The 19,063-nt window shown below is 30.2% G+C and overlaps 1 protein-coding gene across 1 annotated transcript; it reads right to left on the reverse strand.

Annotated features, from left to right (window-relative positions):
- Positions 1 to 222: 222 nt before the first annotated feature.
- On the reverse strand, positions 223 to 18,419 carry LOC111715427 (neural cell adhesion molecule 1). Its single transcript, XM_023490745.1, has 15 exons — positions 18,238 to 18,419; positions 13,884 to 13,977; positions 11,566 to 11,645; positions 10,992 to 11,107; positions 10,272 to 10,356; positions 7,017 to 7,093; positions 6,659 to 6,759; positions 6,158 to 6,243; positions 5,403 to 5,493; positions 4,400 to 4,502; positions 3,469 to 3,550; positions 3,009 to 3,126; positions 2,360 to 2,467; positions 1,199 to 1,281; positions 223 to 614 (listed from the first exon to the last, which is right to left on the reverse strand). The coding sequence occupies exons 1-15, from the start codon at positions 18,284 to 18,286 to the stop codon at positions 514 to 516; spliced, it is 1,374 nt and encodes a 457-aa protein (XP_023346513.1). The 5' UTR covers positions 18,287 to 18,419; the 3' UTR covers positions 223 to 513.
- Positions 18,420 to 19,063: the final 644 nt, after the last annotated feature.

Genomic DNA, 19,063 nt, shown 5'->3' on the forward strand with positions numbered 1-19,063 from the left:
TCATTGAAGTACACTTTGACCCCTAAAAGTATGAATTCGCGGACTGTACAATTCTTGGTGATTTTGCGTACATAAGCTATCTATGTTTATTTATTTATCATGGATAAATCAATCCTTCCTTTTTTAAATAGAATTTCTTTTAACTTTGTATCTGTTTGGTCAATCAAGAGGACCTTGAAGAAGACCTGAAAACCTCTGAAAAAAATGTAATAAGAGTTTAAATCCTATAAATCCTTGTATTTCACAATATACATGAAGCTAACATATTGACTGGTACTAGTTTTAAGCTCATGGCATGAAATTCTAAAAGTGGTGGAATGTTTAAATCACATAGAAAACTGTATTACAACTTCTATTGAACATTGTTTAACGGTAAAAAAGAAAAGATTTCACCCTGTGTTTTGAATTTAGTTCACTTTGTCACGCGGCAGTGCCGCACTGTCCACACGTGGCAAATATCGTCTTTGGTAAAATCACTGGTATTAATTGATTGGTGTTAAGTAAGCGAGGTTTCTACAGGAGGTTTACAACAACTAATAAGGTGGTAAACAGCTGGATATGTTTGCTAATAAACAAGGAATCTACTCCTGACACTGATGGCTGCTGAAGAGGTTCTGAAATAAAAAAAATAATAAAAACTTTAAAAAACTAGATTTATCAAAAAAATGATTATGAGAGGGGGGTATGTCGCTTACACTACTGTGATATCTGAAGTCTAAGAAAACTGATTTTAACTGTGTATAAGAACTGAACTGAAAACTTTAGAATGAAATATCCTTAATCCTGATCTGTTAATTAATCTGGAGATTAATAACAAGAGGAGAACAAGCATTATTTAATCTTGAGATTAAGAAAGATAGTGGATCAAGCATTAATCCCAATATCCACCATTCAAAAGTTCCCAAATCTGAACACTTTTCAATTTTCTAATCCTTAAAAATGGTCAGCATTAATATTATAATCTAAGAATTCTGCTATATAGCTAAAATTTCAGGCTAATGTTTAGTTTCTCTTTTATCTTAAACTATTCATATAGCTAGAAGATTTGATGCTGGGAATTTCATTTTAACTAAAACAAAATCTTTTTTTTAGGAAAAAATGCTACTGCTTTAAACCGTTTCAGACATTATTTAATTGAAGGGATTAAAGAAAATTCCAATATAATTCAGATTCTACTTCAATAAAATCATGAAAATACCTGCTCCCTTTGTGGCAAAAAGGAATGGTTTGCTGAATTTGCTGAGTCCATATTGGTTTCTAGCTGCTACTCTAGCTTCATACCTAAACATAATAATACAAATATTAATAATTCTCTAGATATAATTACTTTCCAGGTCATAATCTTTTCTGATTGAAGAAGGTATTGGGTGACAGGGGCTTTAGAATATTTAGCCTTCAGGGGCTTCCGTCAAAATCTTCCTGGTGAAAGGAATAGAGTCTTTGCCAAAAACTGTGATTTTATAATCCCTATACCTTTGCAACCCAATTTCGTAGTCCTTAATTATTTCAAACGACGAATACTGTTGGATAAAATAATCTCAGTTTCAACCACCAGGTTGAAAAGATATAGGGATTACATAATTTGCGTTTGTGGCCAAGACTCAATTCCTATGTTTCAAAATTCTATTCTCTGCAAATTTTTTCTTTTGTTGCATTGTTCAAAATATTGGTCCTGCCAGAAGATATAAAACTGAAGAAAACTAATTCAAACTACCATTCAGGTGATTTTGTTAGTGTCAATATTTTGTATCAAAAGCCTGCTCAGTTGTGTCTTAAAACTGCAAAACCTGAATTCTAGAAAAGTTGTGGCTATATTATTATTATCAGTTTGTGAATGCTTATATTTAAAAGTAATTTGTTTTACATCAAAACTTTAAAACAAATTATTGTAAAATTGGCAAATCCAACAAATGCATGTTTGAATGCATTTGTTTAATTAAAATGAACAAATTACGAAATATACATTATTTATTTAGGTCTTAATTAAACCTCAATATGATCATAATAAAACAAAACTTTTAGAATAACATCCAATTTATATATTTTAATTTTCATAAAAAGAATGAGGATTTCTTTATTTTCGTAATCTGTATTTTGAATAAATATATTCAAAACTAATTGTAAACTAACTTTAAGCAATGAAAGTCTTAAACATGCCTAGTTTCGGTTCAAGCGTTGCAAAATTAGAAAATAAAGAAATATTTATTCCCCCAAGAATCTTTGCATAGAGTCCTTTATCACACAACAGTGAGCAGAGAATAAATTAGAAAAGTTGAATTGATTTGTCATTTCAAGTTTTAAATATTTAAATTATATTTTATATATATATATATACATAAATATATATATATTTGTATACCTGGTGGCAGATCCCAGTCCCTCGAGGGTAATAGATCCTTGCCATTCATTTTCAAGTTTAGGAGCTGACTTTACCTCCAGAGATCTCCATCTAAACTCACGTTCAGCTCTACAATACATTTAAATATGTATAATATGGTTGGAATGGATATTTTCTAATCCCTTTATCTTTGCAACCTGATAAGGTAAACCTTTAATATGTTAAGCTATTAAGCAGAATACATAGTTTGAAATATGCTTACTCCTTAAATTGCAAATACGTAGGGATTAAAAAAAAGACCAATCAGATATAATTTTGGGTTTTGGAATCTGATTTAGAATGTATCTAAGTTTTAGCTTGCGACTGAAGGTAGGTGTACTCTAGTATTATTGTGTACTCTAAGATTATTGTGTTCTCTAGTATAGATGTGTACTGTAGTATAAATGTGTACTCTAGTATAATGTGTACTCTAGTATAATGTGTACTCTAGTATAATGTGTACTCTAGTATGAATGGGTAGTTTAGTATAAATGTGTACTCTAGTATAAATGTGTGCTCTAGTATAATGTGTACTCTAGTATGAATGGGTACTCTAGTATGAATGTGTACTCTAGTATAATGTGTACTCTAGTATGAATGGGTACTCTAGTATGAATGTGTACTCTAGTACCTGAACTCCAAGGTGAATGAGTGTACTGGTGATCTACTAAGTACACTCCACTCTAAGAAGAATTTATCTAACCAAGGGCTAAGTGTTGTATCCTGGAATACCGCTGGATGCGCCAAACCTGAAAAAAGTATTTTAAGTTATCCAACATTTTAAAATGTTTGTGTCAAAACCTTATTTAGAATTAGCTTGGGAACCCGGCGCTGCCCAGGTTACTCATAGTTCCTCCTGCCCTTTACCCGCACTTGGTCGATTTTACCGGGAAACTAAATATTCGCTTTAAAAGTATACTCACTCGACTTCGAATTTCAAAACTAAAAACATTTCAGTGGTTTTCCCGAGTTCCCCAATCAAAATTTAGGCAATGGGGTTCCTGAGTTATGATCAAACAAACAAACAAACAAACACACAAACAGACAGACTAGAGATTACAAGTTTATGTATGTAGAGGGTTTGTTTTTACCTGAAACCTGGATGGTTCCGGTCTTTTCTCCGATCTGATTCCTCGCTGTACAAGTATAATCTCCAAACAACTCGGAACCCATCTGAGAAGAAAATAGCTTGTTTTGATAAAAAATACCGAAAATCTAGAGAATCTTCCTCAAACTCTTATTTGAAACCTGCTGGTGTAAACTATACACCATTAGGTTTCAAAGATAAAAAATACCGAAAATTAGAATGTATTCCTATTCAGAACCTTTCCACAAAAGTGAATCTTATAAATGATTTGATCTGAAATTTAAAATCATCACCAAAACACCTAGGAAATGCTTGAATATTTAAAAACGTAACTTCACTTTAAAAATCAGATTGATTTAAGCTCTATTTCAATATGTTAATAGTTTCTATTAAAGGCAAGGGCGAATTTATGAATTTGTCCAGGGGGGTAGGCTTTAACTTTGTTCTTTACAGGGAGGGCTCAGCACCTGTTGGGGCCTAAAAACCCCCTGAAATCCATAGATTTCACTTGCTGAGCCCCCTGAATACGCTTCTGATTGAATATTTGTTTGAAAGAAAACAAAACTTAATAATCCAAATATTAATTGTGGGAGTTAAATCTAGGTTTGGATTTGTAGAAGTGAGGATTGAATAGGGGATTAAATCCTGTTTACTCGAAACTATATATTAATATTTAAAGAAACTGACTGAAATAACTGGTTCTGGGGAGAAGGTTTAAAATATAAAAGTTCTTGAAATATATTTGGAGTTCTTAGATCCAAGAGAAGAACTTGTTTTCACAATAAACAACACTTGTCACAAATTTAGAAACATCAAACAAGAAACTTTTCTAAAGTTAAGAAAGGGACTGTTCAACAATTTAATATACGTTATATTTAAGAAATTTTAAAAATATGAGTAAACAGCCAGTGATCAGTCACTTATGTTATTCTTACCTTCAGAATGGTAAGGGTGTGTGTGTTCCCCATAATATTAGTATAGTAGTTAGGATTAGTTGGATCTATATCTACTCCATCCTTACTCCATCCTGTCTCACATCTACAATATATCTATATATTAGTATAGTAGTTAGGATTAGTTGGATCTATATCTACTCCATATTTATTCCATCCTGTCTCACATCTACTATATATATATATATTAGTATAGTAGTTAGGATTAGATGGATCTATATCTACTCCATATTTACTCCATCCTGTCTCACATCTACAATATATATATATATTAGTACAGTAGTTAGGATTAGTTGGATCTATATCTACTCCATATCTACTCCATCCTGTCTCACATCTACAATATATATATATTAGTATAGTAGTTAGGATTAGATGGATCTATATCTACTCCATCTACAAGATATCCTTCTACTACAAGAATAAAACATGTTTATTGTTTATTATATTATAAAATATGACAGAAAGTCAGTTATAAATCATTTCTAAGCCTGGAGATAAAAAAGACAAAAAACATGGTTTATCTTCCATAAAAAGATATATTTACAGACCTTGTGTTAAAGGATGAAAGTTTTTAAAGGTTTTAAAAAATAGATATTTTTCAATAACATCATTTACTGTGTACAATATACAAAAACCATATCAGAACCTGTTGCCAAGATACCACTAAGCCATATCAAATTAATTCCACAAAAAAACTGAATTTGATTTTATAGCATGAGTTATTTTCAGTCTAATAAATATTAACGCTCTTATCTTCTTTTTGTTCTATTTGTAATCTGCAGGCATTTCTTCTCATCATATTTAAAGATCATAATAATAAAATGTTATGTTTTCATTGAAGTTTACAAGATAGGACAAACGGACAAACATATAGACAAGGAAATATGTACTAGCTCAAGTTCCCGGCGTTGCCCATGGAATTAAAAAAAAAACTTACATATACACAAATATACATATAGAGCTTTATTATATAGAAGATAACCTGGGAGAACAGTGAATATTACAGAGAATTCGAACCTCCTCCCCCTCAGCTGTATGCAGGAACTCTTCTCCTATCTCAATATGTGGTCCATCTGAACATAATAATATGTGGACCATCTAAACATAATAATATGTGGACCATCTGAACATAATAATATGTGGACCATCTAAACATAATAATATTTCGACCATCTAAACATAATAATAAATGGACCAACTAAAATAATAATATGTGGACCATCTAAACATAATAATATGTGAAACATCTGAACATGATAATATGTGAACCATCTGAACATAATAATATGTGAACCATCTAAACATAATAATATGTGGACTATCTGAACATAATAATATTTGAACCATCTAAACATAATATGTGGACCATCTAAACATAATAGTATGTGTACCATCTAAACATAATAATATGTGGACCAACTAAACATAATAATATGTTGTCCATCTAAACATAATAATATGTGGACCAACTAAACATAATAATATGTGGACCAAATAAAAAGACCAATCAAGTATTGCACATATTGATTAAACATGACAAAATTTAGTAATTTGAGAAGATTTGGAATTAATAATTATTAAATGCAATTAATAATTGCAATTAATGATAAAGGATAAAAATCAGAAATATTGAAAAATTCAATTTTTATTTCAAATTTTCTTCAGGTTTAAAAGAGCTTTTGAATTTAAAATTTTTATTTGTTTATTTTACGTTCTAAATATTATAAAGATACTTACGATGAACTTCAAGTTTAACCTCCCTTGTAACAGGATCAGGACCAAAACCATTATCTGCCTGGCAAATATAATGCCCAGCATCATGCCTAGACAAATTGTATCAAATTAGAATAAAATTAGGAAAATTTAAAAATCTTTTGTCAGTTCCTTGAATGGGTTCCTATATATTTACCTTGTAACAAATTTCCATTGAACTACAGTTCCTTGAATGAGTTCCTATATAATTACCTTATAACAGAGTTCCATTGAACTTCAGTTCATTGAATGAGTTCCTATATATTTACCTTGTAACAGAGTTCCATTGAACTACAGTTCCTTGAATGATATATTTACCTTGTAACAGAGTTCCATTGAACTACAGTTCCTTGAATGGGTTCCTAAATATTCACCTTGTAATAGAGTTCCATTGAACTACAGTTCCTTGAATGGGTTCCTATATATTTACCTTGTAACAGAGTTCCATTGAACTACAGTTCCTTGAATGGGTTCCTATATATTTACCTTGTAACAGAGTTCCATTGAACTACAGTTCCTTGAATGGGCTGATCAGGTTTATGTTTTCTAACCCAGTTTACTGCAGGAGTAGGACTTCCTTTTAAAATCTAACAAATAATAAAGATCAATTCTTAACTTCTACAATCAATCAATTCACAAATTATTTAGTTGATCAATACTATAATTACTAGTAGAAACAAGTATGGAATTGCTGAAATGCATGTTTAGTGTCCACAAGGCTACCTTTTGAAAGCCATTTCTAATGAGTTTAAAACTCATAGTTCAATAGTAATCTTTAGACATTTTATAATTACTTTAGACATTTTATAATTATTTTTGAATTTTTCAAATAGTTTTTTTTTACCTTACAAGATAAAGATGCTGGTTCACCCTCTCTCACTACAAGGAGTTCTCCTGGTGTAGTCTCAATCCCTGGTTCAACTAAACATAACAAGCATGACTACAAGGAGTTCTCCTGGTGTATTTTCAGTCACTGGTTCAACTAAACACAACAAGCATGACTACAAGGAGTTCTCCTGGTGTATTCTCAGTCACTGGTTCAACTAAACACAACAAGCATGACTACAAGGAGTTCTCCTGGTGTAGTCTCAATCGCTGGTTCAACTGAACATAACAAGCATGACTACAAGGAGTTCTCCTGGTGTAGTCTCAATCCCTGGTTCAATTAAACACAAAAAGCATGACTACAAGGAGCTCTCCTGGTGTAGTCTCAGTCACTGGTTCAACTAAACACAAGAATGACTACAAGGAGCTCTCCTGGTGTATTCTCAGTCACTGGTTCAACTAAACACAACAAGCATGACTACAAGGAGCTCTCCTGGTGTAGTCTCAATCACTGGTTCAACTTAACACAACAAGCATGACTACAAGGAGTTCTCCTGGTGTATTCTCAGTCACTGGTTCAACTAAACACAACAAGCATGACTACAAGGAGTTCTCCTGGTGTAGTCTCAATCACTGGTTCAACTAAACACAACAAGTATGACTACAAGCAGTTCTCCTGGTGTTTTGATCTAACAGAATTCATGAAATATCTTAAGTCTACGACATTGGGATTAGAAAATCAGAGTTTGTGGCAAAGAATCTATTCATTTTCCAACAAATTCTTAATATTCGGTTTTTGAACGGTTATTTTTGTGAAAATATTCTATATTTTAGTTACATTACATTAGATCTACAAGCTCTACATGTATAGATTGAAACAGGTGTTTTAGGGACATGACAGGAAGTACACTTTAAACTATACAAACTAGTCTACCATCCAGAACATACAGAAATAAATACTATTGAGACCATAGAGAAAATAGAAACCATAGAGGCCATAGAGAAGAAAGAGACCATACAGACCATACAGAACATTGAGACCATAGAGGCCATAGAGAAAATAGATACCATAGAGGCCATAGAGAACAAAGAGACCATACAGGCTTAACAGAACATTGAGAGCATAGAGAAAATATATACTATAGAAGCCATAAAAAAAGAGACCATACAGAACAATGAAACCATAGAGACCATAGAGAAAATAGATACCATAGAGGCCATAGAGAAAAAAGAGACCATACAGACTATACAGAACATTTAGACCATAGAAACCATAGAGACCATAGAGAACATAGAAACCATAGAGACCATTAATAACATAGAGAACATAGAGACCATTCATAACATTGTGAACCTAGATACCATTGAGAACATAGAACAAATACAGACTAGAGAACTATATATTCCAAAGCTGCTTTAGAGAAAATAAAGAAAATAAAGAACATGGAAAATGGAGAAACCATTGAGACCATACAGAAATATAAATAACATAGAGAGCATAGAGTCCAAGACTTCAGCCACCATAAAAACCATTAAACCATTAAACCATTAAAGGGTTTATAGGTTTGTTTATCCTACAATAATATTTAAATTCATTTTTTACTACAATACAGTACAATACAGTACAGTACAATACGCCCGTATAAACATTCATCTTTTATATTGAACAAACCGTAACATGTATTCATTGTGCTTGTTTATATAAAAACTTGTATTGTGTTCAATTTATGTTTTAAATATATACATTTGCATATAATTAGGGGTAGCATTATGTAAATTAGAATGAAGGAAGAATGAAATCAATATATCTGTTTAGATATTTGATATTTATAGAATAAAATAACCCTTTTATACAACAGACAATGCTCCTCCATCCCCTGGTATCCAATCAGACTCATAAATCTAGGATGGGTTCCTCTTATCCTATTCAACCCCTATATAAAATTCCCAAGGGGAGGCTTAATCCCAATCCCCCTTTATTGTATGTATCTTACGCTAGTTGCTATTTTAACTCAAAACCTACACTATTGTTTTTTAAGCGTAAAATTAACTGTTTCCCCTCCCCATTTATTTTTATGGTTGAATTTTCAAGGTATTGTACCATGAATGTAACCCTATTGAATTATTTAAGTAAAAAGTGATATTCATATTTTTCCATTTATAAAAGTTAAGCTTTGACAAGACAAAATGTTTTTTATTTGCATGTATTGCAACATGCAAGTGACATTTCATGAATACAGCTACTGTCCAATTTACAATGGTACTCTTTAAGCTTTTCTATAATCAGGAATGAATGTGGTATTCATGTTTCAACATTTTAAAAATAATTTTTTAACCGTTGTTTCGCTTTAAAAGTGGAAACAATTGAGGAAATTGTCAGAATTAAGCGCTTTTTAAGCAAGAAAAATAATTTAAAAACGGCTTACATCATAAACGATTAAACTTCTTCAATTTTTACAACATTATAGTTGTAAATAATTTAAAAACGGCTTACATCATAAACGATTAAACTTCTTCAATTTTTACAACATTATAGTTGTAAACGAATTTTACCAAATGTATCACACTCCCTTATCTCAAATCTATAAGGTAAAGTCATAGGTGTGGGGGAACCCCTCCCCCCCCCCTCCCACCTATATTAGACAAAAATAGCCAACATGGATAGGGTTAACGGGTACGGTCACTTAACCCTTTAATCCGTGGAATGAATTTAAATAATGAAAGATCTGTGAATGTAACTGGAGTGTATGTATACTATATATCAATATGTTATCCATGTACATACAAGAATACAAGAATACAATGAAAGATCTGTGAATGTAACTGGAGTGTATGTATACTATTTATCAATATGTTATCCATGTGCATACAAGAATACAAGAATACAATGAAACAATATAGAAATATATCGTGAAAATATCTGTACAGTAAGGACACATACTTTTACTCAAGACTCAAAGACCAGATTTGATGTCATAATTTATGGCTTTTATTTTCGAACACCACATTGATTAAACTGTTTGGTCCGAGTCCCAATTTGACAAATTAAATATTAACGTTTGTTTCTCCTGATATTTTTATATTTTCAATATGTTTTAAATGAAAAAGTAGAGAAAGTTATGATGACACGATAGTATTACTAAATATGAACAAAACCCTAAATTCTGTCAGATTTTTTTCTTAAATTTTAAAAACTTTAAAGGTTTTTTTTCGATATTAAGATACTAAATATATACAAATGCATCCATAAAAATACATAAAAATGTAACCCTACCTCTGACAGTCAACTTGTGGGTTAAATATTTAGGATCGTATGATGAGATCTGGCAGATATATTCTCCTTCATCATCTGGGGTCACCTAGATATAAAGAAATGTTCAAAAGGCCGATACCGTTGTCATTCGAATATGGCATTTTTTTATATGAAGGAACACTTGAATTACTTCTACAATCCCTTTAAAAATAAAAGAATAATCTCAAAATATAATATATAAGTAAAACAATTAATTATTGTTAATAGGTTTATTGTATGTGGATACATTGTAATTATACATGTAACAATAATTTTTTGGCATATATTTCATCTAGGACTTAATATGTAGACGTTCTATTCGTAATACCAAATCTATAATGAATTGAGTCTTTTCCACAATCTCTTATTTTATAATCCCTATATTTATGTAACCCAATGTTGTATACCGAAGATATTTCAATGTATGAATTATGTAAAGTTCGAAATATCAAAGAATTGTTCCATTAGGTTGCAAAGATATTATAATTAAAAAATTTGAGGTCATGGCAAAGACTCAAATCCTTTGTGCAAAATTGTCTTATTTAAATCTAGCTTCACGAATTGCGATTAATAAATTACAACAGCTCTTTAAGTTTCTTTTCCTGTTCACAATTTACTGCACTGGAACTTTCAACTGGGTGACTTAAAGAACTTGATACTTGCCTCAAACTCATATTGTCTTGATATACTACTAATCTGTACCTGGCTTAGAACCAACTGGTTTCCATTAGTATCTGTATCCATCCTGTATCTAGGATTAATAATCTGTGTTCCTGCGCTCAAAATACTCTCTTCTCGTTTCCAAAGTAGTACAAATCCTAAACACATGTTTAACTGGAGACGGGTTGTTTTCAATTAAGTGCAGTACGTTTTGTGACATAACATATTCTAAGATTAAAACTTTGAATTCTAACATAAGGACTTTTGTTATAATCATTATTACTATTATTATTATTATTATTATTATTATTATCATTATAATTATTATTATTATTATTATTATTATTATTATTATTATTATTATTATTATTATTATTATTATTATTATTATTATTATTATTATTATTATTATTATTATTATTATTATTATTATTATTATTATTATTATTATTATTATTATTATTATTATTATTATTATTATTATTATTATTATTATTATTATTATTATTATTATTATTATTATTATTATTATTATTATTATTATTATTATTATTATTATTATTATTATTATTATTATTATTATTATTATTATTATTATTAGTATTATTATTTTTACCCTCTAATCTATCAACCATGCAAGGTAAACGAACTGTCTCCCCCTCGTTGACCAGCATAGACATTGAATCAGATTCAAACCTTCAAAAAAAATCAATTTTTATATTTTGACATCTTTATATATACTTTACTTGTATGTTTGACGGTTTGTTTGTTTGAATCCAAAAAACGTCAAGACGACTGAATCGATTGGGCCCAAATCTTTGTGGGACCTCACATGACCCAGAGAAGGATTATGGACCATCGAAATTGAAATAAATATTCCCGGAAAAAAGTCTAGAAAATGCGCTAATTCAAATAGAAAAATCTGTAAATATTTGAGAATGATTTAAAATGGCCGACTTTCAGAGCAATATTCAAAAGCTAAATTTATTTTCAGGAAAGGGGGCGCAAAGCGTCCTAAAAGCCTATTATATTAAATTTATCTATACTATAATCTATATTTTCTATACTGAATATGTCAGCTGTCCAACTATACAAATTGGATAAAAAGTTTTAAATGAAAAATATTCATGCACACACAAATAAATTAATATTCAAATATAAATGCTATTTGTTTGAACATATAAGTGTGTTTTAAAATACAAGGGCTGATAAAAATATATATATTTATGTATAATGTTCGAGATTTAAAGGTTAAATTTGGTTTTTGGGATAAATATTATTTTTTTAATATGTATTTATAGTAGTAAACATGTTTGCAATAAAAACAAGATTACCAGCTGTTGAAAGAAACTAAAAGTGCTCAGAAACTAAAAGTGCTCAGAAAAAACCTTAGTTTTCCAACAAATAGTTAAATAATTAAATAGTATATACGATTTTTTAAGTGGAATATTAAAATCGGCATTTCCTAACTGAAAAAGGATGAAAAAGGATGAAAAAGGATGAAAACGGATGAAAAAGGATGAAAAAGGATGAAAAATGATGAAAAATGATGAAAACGGATGAAAAAGGATGAAAACGGATGAAAAAGGATGAAAAAGGATGAAAAAGGATGAAAACGGATGAAAAAGGATGAAAAAGGATGAAAAATGATGAAAAATGATGAAAACGGATGAAAAAGGATGAAAACGGATGAAAAAGGATGAAAACGGATGAAAAAGGATGAAAAAGGACGAAAAAGGATGAAAAATGATGAAAAATGATGAAAAATGATGAAAAAGGATGAAAAAGGATGAAAAAGGATGAAAAAGGATGAAAAATGATGAAAAAGGATGAAAAAGGATGAAAAAGGATGAATAAGGATGAAAAGGATGAAAGAATACAGGAGAAACAGAAAATATTCACAAACGTGAATTGTACACTTTCAAAATTTACAGAATCTTGCTTTAACAATTAAATATTTTAACTTTTTACTGATTCTCGGAAAGTTGCTATTTTTCAGTATTTAACATTTTATGCGGATAAATTCGGCCCGATCAGACAAGACAAACGACAGATAGACAATTAAAGCATTTATATAATTTATATATGCTTAAATCTATACTTTACAAATAAGGTGTTTAAAGTAAGAAAACAAAAATTTTGCTAAAAGAAATTTTGAGGTTTGGGTCTTTTTAATATATTTGCATAACTTCTTGATTCTCAAATTTTCAAAGTCTAGGAATATTTTTTTATAAAAGTGTTATTTTATAAAGTTTAGCTTTGTTATTATAGTCACCCTGTATATTGAATAAACTAGTGTGTACACAAGTTCCCCCACGTCTTTGTTTGCTTCATTTATTCTATATTATTATAATTACAAATTGAACATTCACATATATATGAGGCTATAATTAAACATTATAGCAAGATTAGGGGCTATATAATTTAGTTTTATTATAATAAACCTTTCAACAATTCACAAAATATAACAGCAATTGTGTTTACAACAGAAACTTAAATTAAGAAAACATTTTTGCAGTGGCGCACCTAGCGTTTTTTATACCTTTCAAGGGTTTAATGAGAACTAATGTTTCTTTTTATCAATAAATAAGTTTAGTTTAGTGTAACTTACTTTTTCAACAAAAACTTTAAAAGTTAAAATGTATTTTTTGAAATATCCAATAAATGAATTTCCTTGGATTAAATTAATCCCCCTAAATATATAAATAGAAGCTTAGAATAATCTTTCTAATGTGTCTAAATACCATTGCTATCAATTAGAGACAATTAAACTTGATCTGGGGGGAGTGTCACAGGTTTATTTATGCAAATAAAGGGAGAATTCACAAATAATAGATCTTAAAGAAACATATTTAGGTTTAAAAGCCACTGTTTTGAATAGTGTGTGGGATGGGGAAAGGGCTCTCCAGTGATAAAACTAAAATGTTAACTTACGTTGGAGTACGGACAATTATTGCTTCTTTCAATTCCTCTGGAGCATCGTAATCACTGCTGTACATCTCCTCTACATCTGTACTGTACGGTGAACCTACAAAATTCGCAATAAATTTCTGCTGTACATCTCCTCTACATCTGTGCATGTAAAATACGCAATTACCAACAAATAAAAAATTTCTGCTGTACATTTACTCTACATTTGTACTGTACGGTCAACCTTAAAACATGCAGTTCATATTTGCTGTACATCTCCTTTACACAACTGAACTGCACTTTAAATGTACACTTAATATAAAATGAAACACAAAGTTTAATATAAAAATGATCTGGATCTAAAGAAAGATTTATTTTGTGTTGTTTAGTGTATACTGTATAGTAATGTCAAGTTGTCAACCTATTTCTCAGCTAGGTAATGAATTTATTCTTTAATATAGTAGACCCATCATGAATGAAATGATTAATGTGAGAGAGATTTATATTTCAAACCTAAAAAGAATATTTTTTTAATGAATCCTCAAAACAGTCGGAGACGGTCCACTTCTACACTAACTTTCAAAGGAATTGAGTCTTTGCCACAAACTCTGATTTTCTAATCAAAATATCTTTACAAACCAATGTTGTAGTGCTTAGATATTTCAAATTATGAATTAGGTGAGATATAATAATTTAAGTTCAAAATATAAAAGAAAATTTGAGTTTGTGGCAAAGACTCAATTCCTTAGTTTGTAAATGAACTACTTATTTGTAAAGTCAAATAAAATAATGGGTGCGAAGCGCTGAGAATATTTGAATCTTGTAATCAATTATTTGTAGAATTCTTGTCACTACTGTTGCTGTAAAATATTTATTTATTAGAAGCGTTCCTCTTCCATATTTTCTAGACATATTGCTCCAGTATTTCATCCTAATGGGCAATTGTAAAATTCTGCCAACGGCTCCATCATTTTATATTTTTCATCATTTAGTTTCCCTTTAAATCTATTATCACATATTTTATATTTTACAAGTTTATAGATAGATCAGCTGGAGATCTCAGCGTTGCCCGCGCTTGTTCGTAAATTATGATTTTATCTATTTTTCCCTATAGAAGTGGACACAATCAATTTAGAATCTAAAACTCAAACTAAGAAGATTCCCGCGGTTCTCCCGAGTTCCCCAATTAAAATTTGAGACAAAATGGTCAATGGGTTCATGAGTTATGAGCAGACAGACGGATTTTACAACTTTATTTATATAACCCCCTATATCTTTACAAGTTGGTGGTTTAGACCTTTGACATTTGATCCGGCAGCATTTATGGTTTAAAATATCTAAGGTATTCAACATCTGTTGCAGAGTTATAACTATAATATAAGAATTAGTGTTTGTGGCAAGTTTCTCCACACCCAATCTTGTGTATGTTCGACTATAAACTATTATAAAGCCAACCTTAGACCCGCAAGATTAAAATATTTCAATAAAGATATAAAACTTCACAATGTATTAAATGTCCCCCAAGGCCTTAGAATTCAGAGGTAATTTCCCGCTTTAAGCGAAATCGAACACGTATCGTGTTCCTTTATTTCGTTCAATAAAATCAAAATTAAGTTTTTTTTTAAATAAAAGATTGTGTATATAAATACTCTTCGGGGTCTTCTTTTATAAAAATTGCTAAATCTTGTAATTAAAAAAACAAACTAATATATAATAATAGCTCGAGAACCCAGTGTTGCCCAGGGTACTCTTAGTTTTACCCGCACTTGGTCGTAAATAACGATTTTAGCTATTTTTCTCTAAATAAATGTGTCCAGAGCTGGGAAATTTTAAATGGTTGATATCAAGATCAATGCTTGATCCTCTCTTTTTCTTAATCTCGAGACTAACCTAATCTTGTAATTGTATCCTAAAAAGTGTATAAATTTCAACCAATCAGAACCGAGTTTCAGAAGCGGGAAATTTGCGCGCGTCTTTTAAGAATAATATACAGAAACGGGAGGAACTCTCTAAATTAATAACCCGGTTTTTGATTTTTCGCTACTTTATCCAAAAAGAGTGGATTCTATAGTTCCAAACTCTGTTAAATTATAGAATCTCAAAACTAAGCTAAGAACATTCTTGTGGTTCTCCCGAGTTACGCAATAAAATTTGAAGCAAATCGGTCAAATGGTTCATGACTTATGAGATTACAACTTTATATATACTAGAAATTCAAGGCGCTTCGCGCCCGTCTTTCTAGCCTTAGAGAAGAAGAAGAACAAGAACAAGAAGAACAAGAACAAGAACAAGAAGAAGAAGAAGAAAAAGAAGAAGATAAAGAAGAAGAAGATAAACAAGAACAAGAACAAGAACAAGAAAAAGAATAAGGGTACTTTGAGAATAATACTGTACTGTAAACAATGATAAAGAGAAAATAGTAATCTAAGAATAAACAAATATTTGCAGTACATCTTCTTTGTTAGCTTTATGTAAGGATGCCGAATAATGGATAATACGCAAATATAAAATAATATATTATATATAATATATATATAAATAATGGTTATATACAACAAAGCTTTGTGCGTCCCTCAGATCAAAAGTTTGGAATTAAATCAAATTCTCACTTTACACTTTTTTTATTAGGTTAGAAAAAAGTATGTTTCCCAGAACCTTGTAAAATGATAGACGGGGGGGGGGGGAACCAGAAATAAATTTTGGACATCTGAAATGAACGGGAAAGTTTTTTTATGGGGTTATTTCTGTTGAAAAATCTACTGTTATCTACTGTAACAGAATTATTCTGGCTGTAACTTAATTATTTGTTTCTTAGATCTGTTTCATCCTATTCTTCAGGCAATAAAATAGATTGAATACAAACAAGGGGGTTAAAAATATACAATTTACGCATTGATTATCATGATTTCCTGAAAACAGTTTGTGGAACCCCNTCTGATAATATTATTAGTGGTAAAATATGAGTTTTAACAAGGAAAACAGAGGTATTTTCATTTCAAAGCTTTCAGAAAGAATCAAGGGAGGGTCATTAATAGAACTGTCATTTTAATTTTTACTTTAATAAAGACTTTTACTTTAATAAAGAAACCACAATTAAAAATTAAAAAATTGAAAAAATGTTACTTATTTCATGTTAATTTTTGGCAATTTTCAAAAATAAATTACTAAATTTTTGGAAACATTTGGAAGCCCATTTGGTTTCATCATGCATGTTTTTACGAAACGTTTAAGTTCATCTCTCCCCCCTCCCTCATCTGTTTTTGCCTAAACTAAGGAATGAACTGTGATGTTTGATCAGTTTCTCACTTGAATACAGCATACAAAAAATTGGATAAAAAGTGTAAAAAATGTTTCGTTAAATTGAACATTATTTTTCAGTTTATATATTTCACCCCTTCCGCCATATTTGGACAAATTGTTATGCGGGGGAATTCACTTTATAATTCAATGTTATTTTGTCACGATTTTAATAAATTTATTGCTATAGCCCCCCCCCCCACCCCCTTTCCGGCCTCCCCTTGGGTATTAATAATCTTTTATACCCCATAATTACTCCCCCCCCCTCATTCATTTTTATATCTTTTACCGTCAAGCAATAATTTCTAGAATATTAAAAATTATTATTTGTAATAACGATATTCTGCTGAAGTTTTTTTTTAATAACAAAACAGTAAAATCACGTGAGGTTGTGCTTTTTCAGTAGAGGGGTCTAGAAAAATTAAAAAAATCGGGGGGGAGTAAGTTTATTTCTACCCACCCTGTATATTTCACCAAAATATCCCAAACATCAACTGCTGCTAATAAAACTATTAATTACAGTGCTGTGCTGTCAGCAAACTATGTTTAGCTCCAGTGTATTTAAATATTTAAAAGCAGTCTGATTATATAATTAAAAAATTGATGGATTCGGATGCGTTCAGTTCGGACATTTTGAAGTTTTCATTAGGGTTCATCGTGTTATTAAACTGTCAATTTTACCATATTATTTTACTAAATTCAACAAATATGATAATCCTTTCATTTAAAAAATCATACAGTGAAAACCAGAAACTAGTGGAACTTTTTTCTTCAGATCATTAAAAGTCGTCAAGGATTGCAATTTACAAGAAAGATGAAATATTCAGTGCACACCACAATCTACATGAGAAGTATGTGAACTGCTACCTGTTGTTTATGAAACTATATTATCATCATATCGATATGGAAATATATCTGAATAGGCTCTAATTGAGAGTGTTGCATTTCCGGTTTAGCTGCTTTTTCAATTTACATGGACTAACTATCTATCTATCGTCGCCGCGTTATATTGTATCAGTAATGACAAACATCATATTCAATATATTTCATTTAAAAACTTGTAAAAATAAATATTTAAAACCTGTAACAAGAAGAGGAAGAAGGAGAAGAAAGATTTTAGATTCCGGCATTTTTTATCACAGTTTGTCTGTACAGTGTAAATCTGAGATTCCAAGATTCACGGATTTCTCTAACTCTGGAGAAATTCACGGATTTTCTAATTCCAAAGATTCTCACATTGGACACAATCAGCCAACCATAGATCCTGATAGTGGGATAGATAAACACAGAGTTCAATAGATCTATAGATAGAAGAAAAGATAGATAGATGTATAGATAGATGGATAGATAGATGGAAGCAGGTGTAAGGTTGGTAGTTTCATTTAAATCCGGAAATAAAGGTTTTCAAAGAAAACCATGTTTGGTTTTAACCAATATCAGAATAAATATGTAAATAGTTAATTATTCATCAATTTTTGAAAATTTTTGACAAATGTAATTAGAATGGATAATCTGTTAACCTCGAAGGATATGAATATTTTATAATATCTTCAATATGCAATAATAGATCTAGATCATGCTGTTTCATCCTCTTTGTAAACAAAAATTGCCCTCAGGCGACATAAGGAAAAGGAAAGAAGGGTAGATCTAAACCAAACCAAATAAAACCGAAATAGATCAGAATGAACAAAGAGTAAAAAATTAAAACAAAATTTTAAAAACTGAAAGTTTTTTATTTTTAAAGGTTGAAATCGTTAAAGTGAACTCAATAACCATGGAGCTTATCGAAACAGAAATTATTAACACATTTTTATATAAAAAAAAGATAGCAACAATATTTTGTAAACTGAAAATGTCTTAGAATTTTAAGAACCAAGCGGCCATTTATTAATTAGGGTGCCATAAAC

The sequence above is a fragment of the Eurytemora carolleeae genome, unplaced genomic scaffold (genome assembly GCF_000591075.1).
Source record: "Eurytemora carolleeae unplaced genomic scaffold, Eaff_2.0 scaffold1780, whole genome shotgun sequence".
Lineage (NCBI taxonomy): Eukaryota > Metazoa > Arthropoda > Copepoda > Calanoida > Temoridae > Eurytemora > Eurytemora carolleeae.

Bases quoted from the DNA above. Each gene is read 5' to 3' on its own strand.
- LOC111715427 (XM_023490745.1), bottom strand. From the start codon at position 18,286: ATGCCGGAATCTAAAATCTTTCTTCTCCTTCTTCCTCTTCTTGTTACA. The intron at 10,357-10,991 runs GTACAGATTAGT...CTTTATATCTAG, and splicing joins ACCAGTTGGTTCTAAGCCAG to GTGACCCCAGATGATGAAGG. The intron at 615-1,198 runs GTATTTTCATGA...TTTTTATTTCAG, and splicing joins TTTTGCCACAAAGGGAGCAG to AACCTCTTCAGCAGCCATCA.